Source organism: Somniosus microcephalus, chromosome 5 (assembly GCF_052327205.1).
Source record: "Somniosus microcephalus isolate GS21.2 chromosome 5, FLI_Smic_1.0, whole genome shotgun sequence".
Lineage (NCBI taxonomy): Eukaryota > Metazoa > Chordata > Chondrichthyes > Squaliformes > Somniosidae > Somniosus > Somniosus microcephalus.
In genome coordinates, this window is record NC_140991.1 from 117,507,242 (window position 1) to 117,519,262 (window position 12,021).

General features: G+C 48.6%; 1 protein-coding gene across 1 annotated transcript in view; it reads right to left on the reverse strand.

Annotated features, from left to right (window-relative positions):
- Positions 1-12,021, reverse strand: part of pkd1l1 (polycystin 1 like 1, transient receptor potential channel interacting) — a 412,439-nt gene that overhangs the window by 69,559 nt on the left and 330,859 nt on the right. Inside the window, exon 56 of the mRNA XM_085989354.1 lies at positions 4,722-4,897. Coding sequence (XP_085845480.1) covers positions 4,722-4,897 — 176 coding nt within the window. The remainder of the gene's footprint in view (positions 1-4,721; positions 4,898-12,021) is intronic.

Sequence of the window (12,021 nt, forward strand, 5' to 3'; positions counted from 1 at the left end):
CAGAGCCCTCGGTCAGAGCCACGCCGGAGTCCACACCCCAGTGAGATAGGAGTCTCAAGCCCTGCACAGCCGCAGGAGCAGCAGACTGCTGGCGAGCCCTCACAGGCTCGCCACCCCAGAGGACGCCCACCAAAGGTGTCGAGACAGGCGCAGCAGGAAAGTGAGCAAGGGGCCTCCACATCTGCTGAAGCCACAGGGGTATCACTACATAGGAGCACGTGTAAGAGAAAAATAAAGCACCTCTAATCACAAGGGTAGTCACTTGGGTGAAAAGTCTTGTAAATAGTTTTAATGCCATCATTTTCCTGTACATAAAAAATCTGGTGGCAACTGCTGCAGTTATGGCATCTGTCATTTGGCGAATGGGGATATACAGAGGCCTTAGGATAACTTGCAGATGTCAGCAAGCTGGTCAAATAGGTAGGAATGTGCAGGCATGGGCCACTGTCCATGGTCAGTTAAGAAGCAGTGAGGCTGCAGTGTTTGATGTACCAGGCTACGCAAATCTGCCCAGGATGAGTGCGTTCCTTGCATTCCGCCCAGCAATGTTCTCGCGCACTGGTGCCGCTGGTTGGCGGGCCTCTGCAGGATGCTCGTTTCCGTCTTCCTCCTCCTCAGCATCATCCTCAGCATCATCCTCATCCGAGGCGGCTCTGTGAGGAGCCTCTTGGTCCTGCGGAATCGGCAAGCCACGACGCTGTGCCATGTTGTGAAGCACACAGCATACCACGACGATTTTGGAGACCCTGGCTGATGAGTACTGTAGGGCTCCACCTGATCTATCGAGGCATCTGAAGCGCATCTTCAGCAATCCGATGGTTTGCTCGATAATGCATCTGGTGGTAATGTGGCTGGAGTTGTAGCGCTCCTCAGTTTCGTTGGCTGGTCTCCTCAACGGCGTCATTAGCCAAGAGCGCAGGGGATATTCCTTGTCTCCAAGTAGCCATCCTTGAAGTTCGTTTGGCGGACTGAATAGCGGAGGCACAGTAGACTGGCGCAGTATGAAGGAGTCATGGCAGCTGCCAGGATACCTGGCACAAACATGCAAAATCACCTTCTTGTGGTCATACACCAGCTGAACGTTAAGGAAGTGAAAGCCCTTGTGGTTGACAAAAACTCCTGAATTGTGGTGGGGTGCCCTAAGGGCCACATGTGTGCAGTCAATGATGCCCTGCACCCTTGGAAAGTCTGCCAGCTGAGCTAATCCAAGTGCTCGCGCCCTCACACCTACGCGATCCCTGGTGAAATGGATGTGATTGTGCGCGAGGGCAAGGAGGGCATCAGTTACCTGCATGATGCAAGTGTGTGCGGCCGCCTGGGAGATGCCGCTGATGTCTGCTGCTGATCCCTGGAAGGAGCCTGAGGCATAAAAGTTGAGTGCGGTGGTGACTTTGATGGCCACTGGTAAGTAGTGTGGACCTGGTGCTCTGGACTCCAGGTCTTGCTGCAGCATTGCGCAGGTGTCAGTCACAACCACTCGCGAAAGTCGGAGCCGCCTCTGGCACTGCTGCTCAGTCATGTTGAGGTAGCTGACGCTGTGTCTGTAGACCCTGTTTGGGGGGTATCTCCTGCGCCGACGGCCTTCCATGCGCTGGCCCCTTCTGGCCTGTGCTGCCTCAGGTGGCTGTGCCACAGCCTGCCGCTCTTGCTGGTGCTGCTGTTGTTGCTGGTGCTGCTGGTGCTGCTGTTGCTGGAATTGCTCCAGCCTCCTCTGCTGTTGGAGATCCTCTAATGCCAGGAAGTGAAGGTACAAAAGGCCTCCCATGCTTCTGGCAGATGCCTCCGTTGAGGAGGCGCTGAGTTAGGGTGGTGAGAGGAGCTTTCCAGGAGCACACACTGGAGAAGTGTGTGAGGCTCCAACCTTCCACAGCTGTGTTAAGCCTTCAACAAGTTACCCCAAGCCTTCAGCAACAAGGTCCTGCAGCCTGCAAATGCTGTCTGATTAAATCTCTTCAGTCCTGATTGACCTGCAGCTGAAAGCAAGCAAGCCAACTTTGTTCATGCCAGGTTTCATCAGCGGTGTTCCCACCAGGCGTGTTTTACGTGGGGAAAGGCTGAAAATTGCAAGGGACCCTGAAAATAGGATTAAACATGCCAATAATTGATCATTATGCTCCCGCCGACCATTCCCGCCTGCTGCGGGCGGGACTGATTCGGGTCGCGCTGGAACACGGGGGCGAAAGTCGGGCGGAGAATTGGGCGGGGTGGTCGCGACCCCCTATTTCTGCGATTTTCAGCCCCGCCCGCCTGAAAACCCGCCCGACGGCTGGGGGAAAATCGGGGCCAAAGGGTGAGAGCATATCATTTTGTATTGTCAAGCAATCTCTGCCCTCCAAGTTACGTACTGACAGAAAACAGTGACAGATCTTCACCCATTATGTCGGACTCTGGCATAAACAGTGACAAATTCTCACTTGCCAAGTCAGATACCAAGGGCTCGATTTTCAGTGTGCCGTGGAGTCGGGTTTGGAGGTGTGCGGGGAGTTAAATTTCAAAAATCGGGGGTCCCGACCCCATCCCGCCTCCATGCCCATTTCAAAGGAGGCGGGTACCCGCCCCGCACTGTGACCCGCCTACCTGAGGCAGGAAGGGATTAGTGCCAATTAACTGCCTGTTAACAGGTAGTTAACAGGCAGTTTTTAGCCTAATCCCTATTTTTAAGCTTGAACTGTGAGAATCCCGACAGCTCCAAACCACGGCAAGTTGGAGGAGTCGGGCCGTCGGGTTGAAGGAATTGGAGGGGTCGAGATGTCAGTGTTCAGGTGAGTGATGTGTGCATGAGCGCAAAGGTAAGTGTGTTTGGTGCGTCTGAAGTAATTAAATAAGTTTTACATACATTTTCTTACCTTTTCAGCCTTCCTTCCTTTAGGTTCGGGGAGTCCCTCATCTCACCGGCACAGAAAGCAAAATGGCTGCGATCTGTGTAAAGTGAAAGCAGCTTTCTGTGCAGGAGAGATTTCTAACTGAGTCTGTGGAGAAGGATTCATGTTAGAAGTAAGACTGTCAGTGTTTGACAGCTTCAAACAGCTGTAAAACACTGATATTTCATCTGTCAAATCGTCTTGACAGATGAAATTTCAGTCTGTGACGTCACCTGCTGCCAGGTGGCCCTTAATTGGCCTGCTGAGCCCGCTGGGCGGGCTCAACAAGGTCAATCAAGTTAAAATCGTGTGGATTGGCCGCATCTCGATGGAGGCGGGACTACAACCCCGAAAGTTGTAGTCTCGCCTCCAACCCGACTTCTGAATGAAAATCCAGCCCCAAGAGTAAAAGACAACACTCTCGTCCTCTACTTCAAATGTCAACAATAACCAACAACAAATTCTCATGCTACACATCGAGGTTATTCCTCTGCAGATGAGCTCAAAAAGAAATCCCAAAAGCAATATCAATTGCATGGCTTTGATGCTGTTCTCAGTAATAAAACTTTACTTTCATTTCATAAAACCTTTGACTGTGTGACACCATGAATATCTCATGAATATCTCTACACCCACAACTGTCTTATTCATGTAGTCACTGTTGTAATGTAGGAAACACACTAGCCAATTTGCGCACAGCAAGCTCCCATAAACACCAATGTGATAATGACCAGATAATCTGTTTTTGTGATGTTGATTGAGGGATAAATATTGGCCAGGTCACCAGCGATAACTCCCCTGCTCTTCTTCGAAATAGTGCCATGGGATCTTAGAGCAGACAGGTTCTCGGTTTAACGTCTCATCCAAAAAATGGTACCTCCGACAGTGCAGCACTCCCTCAGTACTGCACTGAAGTGTCAGCCTAGATGTCAAGAGGTTTTTATTTCCCCCACAGAGGGTGATAGATCTTTGGACTAAGTTGCTGATTTGTGCAGTGAGTACAGATTCGCTGCATTCAAAAGGGAGCTGGATGAGTTCTTGGCTGTGGCTTTTGTATCGCAATGTACTAAAGGTAGGTGGCGTATTAGGTGATGTGTCCCATGGTCACTGTGGTCTCCTGGAAATCATTTTGATCGCATTCAGGGGTCGGAGAGGAATTACCTAGAATCTATTTTTGCCTGAATTGGTCAAGGATTTTTTTTCTGTCTATTTGCCTCTCCCAAGAGATTTACATAGCTGATGTTGGGTTGGGAGCACTGAGGGTCATAATGCTGAGCTGTAACATGACTGAATAGGAAGGGTTGATGAACCAGCTGGCCTTTTACTGTCAGTTTTTTTCTATGTTTGTACAATGCCATCTGCAGTCAAATGCTCTGCTAACTTCCATGGATTAGGCTCACATGGAGAAGATTGGTAACTTGGCCAAGTTCACAGTGGGTTGCAAGCGCTTGTGGAATTGTAGCTCAACAAGAGTCAGCGGAGGTTAGGAAGTCAACAGAAAATAAAATCGGGCTCGGTGTAAAACTGTCTGTAGATTTGCTATATCGCACTTTTCAAGCTTTTGCCAAAGACCAATTTCGCTCCCAGTGCCTTCTGGAGAAAGAGAGGAAATTGTGGGGATGGCAGGGGGCAGGGGGTAGGGATAGGAAAAAAATTAAGTGCAGCAAATCAGGAAAGCAAGCTAGTACTTCAACATAGGCAGTGCAGGACACTGGTTTTCATTCACAGACAGAATTACTGGAACCTCTGAATCTTGTCTTGCTTTAATTCATTGAAAAAATGCTTTTTATTGGGTAACATCAACAAAAATTAAGATTTAGGTATATTAAAACCAACTATGAAAACATCTGCATCTCTTACCGTGTTCTACCAAGGTTAATAATGGATTCCCTTCCTTTGTAGCAATTAAATCGGCCACACTGGCTGAACTGTTCATTTCTTTCATGCTTTGTGGAGTTTGCGTGATCTGGATCTTGGATCATAGTGGTGTTTGGAGGCCCACAGTCCTGGATAAGCCCTGACAATACTTCTGGAATCTAAAAGTAGAGATCAGGTAAAACGCATCTTTTTAGAAGTAATAATGTCCCCACGGTGTGGTACTCAACCATACAGATTAGAAAGGTATCAAGTTCAATACCTGAGATGCTCAGAGTGAACAGGTCTGAGTCGGGTGATATATATGGCCTTAGAGTCCATGGACTAGGGGAGCAGGAGGAGAAAAAAATTGGCCCTAGTTCCCACTCTTGATCGCTGTGCTGTGACTCTGTTGGAAGTGCACAGATGGACATTGGGTGAAGGCAAAATCAGGCTCAAATGCACAGCAAAATAGCCCGCTGATCTCACTGTCTGGGGTACATATACTTACCACATGCATGAGATATTGGAGCACTGTCTTCAAGAGATGAAGGCTAAGAGCAGAAAATTGTGTGTGTGGAGTAGAAAGGACGGATTGTTTTCATGTAAATTGATGGAGTACTGGCTGGAGAGGACAGAAAGTCGATTTACTGCCTGGGGGTCCCAGAATTTCAGGCAGAACCCTGTTATATGGTGGGATTCCACCCTGCTTTCCTTGGCTTTTAAATTCTGGCATGCAGGAAGAGTGGGCAGACCTTCTGCCTGCACCCCCACATATCAAGAAGGCATGTCTGGGAGCATTCCCAGGCTTTCCCAAGAAATTTCACCCTTGAAATGCCAAGCAGAATTTATGGCAGTTGAAAGCTGCAGGGTCCCTTGGAGGCCTTCTGAAGACCGCCAAACATTTACTAGACTAAGACAATTGATTCTGAAGCGTATTGACAACTTTGTTCGGAGGCTAAACAGCTCCTGTTGGAGACAAAGACTGAAGAAAAGTGATTTTGTTTCTTTTGCCCCTTGGGCGCCCAAGGGCCTCAGACAAAAAGGCTGTGGCCTGCTCCATCTTTCAAGAATGAATTTGGGAGGGAGGGGCACCACTGATGCAGCTTTGCAGATGCTGGTAGTTTAACACACCCATGTAAAAATCTCCGGGATTTGGGCTAGCGGGGCTTCTGCACACGCTGTTTAAGCAGACTTGGAGAAATTTTGGAGGCATTTATTTTAATTTTAACTTTCAAAGATACTTCACTGTCAAAAACTGCTCTTCAATTGTGCCTATTTTTCTTCAATTTTGTTTGCAACATATGAGAATTCATGAGCAGTGGGTTAAAACAATACCCTTTCACCTCAGCCCTTGATTCCGTATTGATGGGATGATATTCTCCTTCATTTAGATATTAAGGGTCCTGAGTGAATGAGTTTGAACAGTTTTAACTCAACTCCCAGTGGGTGAGTTCACTTCACATTCAGCACCAATCAAACAACTTCATTCAAAAGAAGCTAAAGGACACATATAAAAAATGGTATTGTTGCTGCTGGAGAAGTATTTGAAGGAATGATGCACACTGGAACAATGTGGGAGGAGATGACCATTTAACCCATATTAATCATACCTTCATCCTAGAAAGTGAGGAAGCATTTCTTGCAGGCATTAGAGAACAGAAGAGTAAGACTAGAAAGAACTGATTATGGCACAAAGCAATAAACATACTGACATGAATCTTGTCATTCATATGGAAATGACTTATGAAGTAATACTGGGCGGCCTGCTGGTGGCGCTGTCCAGGGAGAGTATAAATACTCGGGCATGGGCCCAGCTTGCTCAGGACATTCTTTAACAGGAACTAGTGAAGGACACAACTGGATCCCCATGTTGAAAAACGGTTGATTAAAGCCTTGTTTAATACTCAGACCTGTTGTGTCGGTACCTTTCTACCTAGACACAATTTAGGACTCAGAACTCAGAGATTCAAACATGAAGTGCTTTATTGGAAGGAAAGGAAGTTCTGGAAAGTTCCGAACAAAGAGAGCTAAACTTAACAGAGAACACCCAACCATTTATCTCCTGTGACAGCGCCACCACAGGTGGGAGGAGAACACACAATAGAACACACAATACATAACATTTCCTCCCCTCTTAAATGGAAAGTCCACATTATTCCTCAACAGGTAAGTTACTTTCAATGCACTCAACGAACCTAGGGTAGAGGTAGACTGCCTCAAACCCTGACTTTACCCTGGGGTTTATTCTGCCCCAGTCTTGTGGGTAAGTCACTAAGCCTACAGATCCAGGCGTCTTGGAGGCCGCCGCTCTCTGACAGGATACCAGCGGTCATCGTTGGCTTCCACAGCAGTAGGCATTGACACAGGCCTGGATGCAGAAGGTGCCTGTGTCAGTTGAAAGTCAGGAGTTTGCACAGGTGGAACCGTCTCTTTGACTTCCTGTGTTGGAGAAGAGCACTGTGGCAAAGGATGCTGGTTTGCGGTATCATCCGGAAACAGTTCAGGCCAACCAGCTGTTGGAGCCTCTGTGGCTGTCTCTGCTCCTAGCAAGAGTTGATCTGTGTGTCTTCTCCAGATGACGTCCTCAGCAGTCTCAACCGTGTAAGACCTGGCCACCAGAAGTAGCTTCTTGCCATTTCCTTCATCCGAACCATCCCACTGTGGCCTGTATGAAGTTGTTGCAGTATAGGTTCCCTCAGAGGTGGCGGAATGATGACACGGCGTCCCCAAAGAAGACCACCTGCCTGGACAGAGAGCTCATTTCTTTTTGAAACGTAAGGTTTCAAACTAGGAGAATCTCCTATCGCTCTCCCTCAAATGACATCGTCCATTACCTCAGACAGGACTGGATCGTTGCGGGTGTACCTTCGCACCTGAACTGCAGTGACAGGTGCTCCCTCCACTTGTCTAAAGTAGAAGATGTCTATCTGACGAGGCTCTGGGGGAGTAACAGGCAAGGGTAGCCTCGAGAGACCGTCTGCGTTGCCGTGCAAGTCTGATTTGCGATATTTGATGTCGTATGTGTGTCCTGACAACAGTAAAGCCCACCTTTGCATCCTGCTTGCAGCGAGAGACGGAATTCCGGTGTGGGGCCCGAAGATTGAAGTCAATGGACGGTGGTCTGTCAGGAGTGTGAACCTTCTCCCAAACAGGTACTGATGAAATTTTCGAATTCCAAAAACGATTCCCAAGGCCTCGCGCTCGATCTGCGCATAGTTACTCTCGGCCTTGTTCAAGGTGCGTGATGCGAAGGCGATTGGTTTCTCTTCACCCGAAGGCATGATGTGGGATATGACTGCTCCCACACCATATGGTGATGCATCACATGCTAGCTGCATGGGTAGCTTTGGGTCGAAATGTGTCAGGACCTCCGAATTCAGCAATGCTTTCTTTGCTTGGGTGAAAGCTTCGTTGCACAGTTCAGTCCATTTCCATGTTTTGCCTTGACATAGCAACTGATGTAACGGCTTCAGCAATGTTGCTAAGTCTGGAATAAACTTCCCATAGTAGTTAAGTAGCCCCAGAAATGAACATAACTGGCTCACATTCTGGGGTGCTGGGGCCTCCACGATCGCCTTGACCTTTGGCGGCGCCTTATGCAGGCCAGTAGCGTCAATCACATGCCCCAGGTACTCAACTGAAGACTGAAAGAATTCACATTTGTCTTTACGAACTCTGAGTCCGTACTCTTTCAGTCGTTGTAGTGTCGCATCCAAGTTCAGAAGATGATCCTCCTCATTTGTCCCAGTGACAAGGATGTCGTCCAGGTAGCACTGGACTCCTGGCAGTCCACTCAAAATCTGATCCATTGCCCTTTGGAATAGAGCAGGGGCCGACGTAATTCCAAACGGAAGGCGGCAGTACCTGTATAGCCCCTTGTGTGTCACAATTGTCAGCAGCTCCTTTGATTTGTCATCGACATGCATTTGTAGATAAGCCTGGCATAAGTCTATTTTGCTGAACTTTTGCCCTCCGGCCAGGCCCGTAAAAAGATCATCAATGAGGGGAAGAGGGTACTGTTCCGCAGACAGCACCGGGTTAATAGTCACTTTAAAATCCCCGCAGATTCGAACAGATCCATCCTTTTTCAGGACAGGAACAATGGGTGTGGCCCATTTGCTCACGCTCACAGGCTCCAGGACTCCATTCTCGACTAAGGCCTCCAAGTTAGCCTCAACTTTTGGCCTAATTGCATAGGGTACAGGTCGGGCTTTGTGAAACTTCGGCTTGCTGTCAGGTTTAATGTCCAGTCTCACGCTAATCTTTTTCATGCTCCCAAGTTCCCCATTGAAGAGTTCTGCATGTTTGTTTAACACTGCAGTCAGACCCGACTCCCCTTTTGACATCATGCGGACTGCAGGCCAGTCCAGCGTGATTTTCTCTAGCCACGTACGTCCCAGTAGCGATGGGTAATTTCCCTTTACCACATATAGTGGCAATTTTGCAGTCTGTCCGTTCAATTTAACTGTCACCTCAATGACGCCTCTCATGGCCACAGGTTCGCCGGTATACGTCTTTAGCACAATGTTTGTTGGCTGAAGGGTAAGATGCTTTAGCATTTTGTTGTAGACAGTGTCTGAAACAAGGGACACAGCCGCGCCTGTGTCCACCTCCATCCGCACTGATTGTCCCTCCACCAGTGGTGACACCCAGTAGCCATTTGAACCACCTGCAACCGTCAGTATGTGCACCTCTTCCTCCTCAGAGGTGTCGCTCCCCTCTGTTTTGATTGTTCCATCATACTGCACTGAATGAACACTCTTTTACCTCTCTTGTCCAAATACAGACATTTTGCTTCCATGCTTCCCAGCTCTGTCTGTTCTTTTTTTACCTCTACGGGCGCGTTCAATGTGACCCTTTTTGCCACAATTTCGGCATTCCAGCTCCGTACACCAGCAGTCATTAGCGTGATGGCCCGTTTTCCCACAATGGTAACATGTGCCGTTCCGCGCACCTTTAGGCTCAGACGACACCTTGTGAACTCTCCCTGTTGAACTCAGCTGGTGACCCTCCTTTTCCGCCATCTCCATGGAGACACTAACTTCAATGGCCTTTTCAAGAGTAAGGTTGTCCTCAGTAAGAAGGCGCTTCTGTGTGGCTGCATTTTGCAGACCACACACCAGCCTGTCTCTAATGGTGTCATTCAGCACCTCCTTGAACTGGCAGTGTTCCGACAACCTTTTTAAAGCAGCAATAAACATCGTCACTGATTCCCCCTCCTCTTGATTCCATTTGTGAAATCTAAATCTCTCAGCAATAACCAGAGGTTTTGGTGAAAAATGTGCTCCAAGAATTTCCACTAGTTGCTTATATGTTTTAGTTCCTGGCTTATCTGGCTGCACGAGGCTGCGAAGTAAATTGAAAGTCTTCGGCCCGATTACACTCAAAAAGGTAGGCACGACCTTTTCATTTGCCACCGCATTCGCCAATACAAAATAGTCAAAACGTTCCGTATATGCGCTCCATTGCTCCACATTTTCATCAAAATCACCGATGTTTCCTAATATAGTAGCCATCTCACGTTTCAAATTAAATTTTCTGTTTACTCACTGCACCCGTAACGTATGCAGATTCATCCGCTCCTCGTTGCCACTTGTTGTGTCGGTACCTTTCTACCTAGACACAATTTAGGACTCGAACTCAGAGATTCAAACATGAAGTGCTTTATTGGAAGGAAAGGAAGTTCTGGAAAGTTCCGAACAAAGAGAGCTAAACTTAACAGAGAACACCCAACCATTTACCTCCTGTGACAGCGCCACCACAGGTGGGAGGAGAACACACAATAGAACACACAATACAGAACAAGACCAAGTGCCTCGTAGTTTTCTTACGTCAATTTAATCAACTGAAAGATTGGAAGTTTGGCGGCTTCCTTCTACCAAATTAATCGGACTAAGAACGCAGTCGTTTGGATCTCCGTTGTTCGTCTTGCACTGAGGTCACACAACCTATCAGACCAGCAGTGGGAAATTATGCTCCCTGACGCGTTGCATTCCATCAGGTCTCTTCTTCCTACATCCACCAACGCTACTCCTCATGAACGATTCTTCGGATTCCAGCGTCGCGCCACTCATGGGACATCCCTACCATCATGGTTGGCAGCTCCTGGCCCCGTGCTGCTCTGAAGATTTGCCCGATCCTCTAAGAGTGATCTCCTCATCGACGAAGTGGAACTGACGGATGTCAATCCCACGTACACGCACGTGCAGTACCCTGATGGCCGGGAATCCACAATGTCACTTCGGGATCTGGCTCCCTGCCCAACCGGTCCCACGGACCCAATCGATAGTGGGATCCGTATTAATGACACCGATACCCTGCACTCCTCTGAGGATGACACCCTACCCGGGGCGTCAAGGGATCTGCCAGCTATTCCGCCGGATCAACCCGGGGAACAGAGCGCTCCCCGCAGGTCGGGACGTCAAGGGATCTGCCAGCTAGTCTGCCGGATCAACCCAGGGAACAGAGCGCTCCCCGCGGGATGGTCACCCGAAGCCAGGACGCCGGTCAGTCACCGACTACTGAGCAGGGTGAAGCCAGCTCTGTGCCGGTGGGGGCCCGCACCCGGAGCCACGATCTCCCCAGTCCCCCTCAGGTCGATCAAGGCGACATGGACTCTGCCAGCCCGCCGGTACGAACCAAGCGACCCAGGGACCAAAACACTGTCCGAGGAGATGTGCCTTCCGGTCTCCAATGGAGATCCAAACGACTGCATCTATTCTTAGTCCGATTAATTCGGTAGAAGGAAGCTGCCGGGCTTCCAATCTTTCAGGCGGGAAGAATGACATGAATCTTGTCATTCATGTGGAAATGACTTATGAAGTAATACTGAGCGACCTGCTGGTGGCGCTGTCCAGGAAGAGTATAAATACTCGGGCATGGGCCCAGCTTGCTCAGGACATTCTTTAACAGGAACTAGTGAAGGACACAACTAGATCTCCATGTTGAAAAACAGTTGATTAAAGCCTTGTTTAATACTCAGACCAAGTGCCTAGTAATTTTCTTACGTCACAGACTTCAGCTGATGAAAAGCTGTTTGGATTCAGAGGCAACGGTTAGATTTTTGGTTATTAAGGTACCTGTCGAGAATTTGGAGGAGGTCCCAGCAGGCTAATGGCAGTGAATGCAATGGTTGCAGTGAGCAACTTGAGAGGCTAGAGATAAGACAGCTGCAATAGGACATGCATCAGAGATTGCAGTGGACTGCAAAAAAGACTGCAGCAAATCGCAGAAGAGGTTGCAGCATACAGGAGAATTGGTTATGGTATGAGTGAGGAGTCTGAGGAGCACCATGTCGATTAAG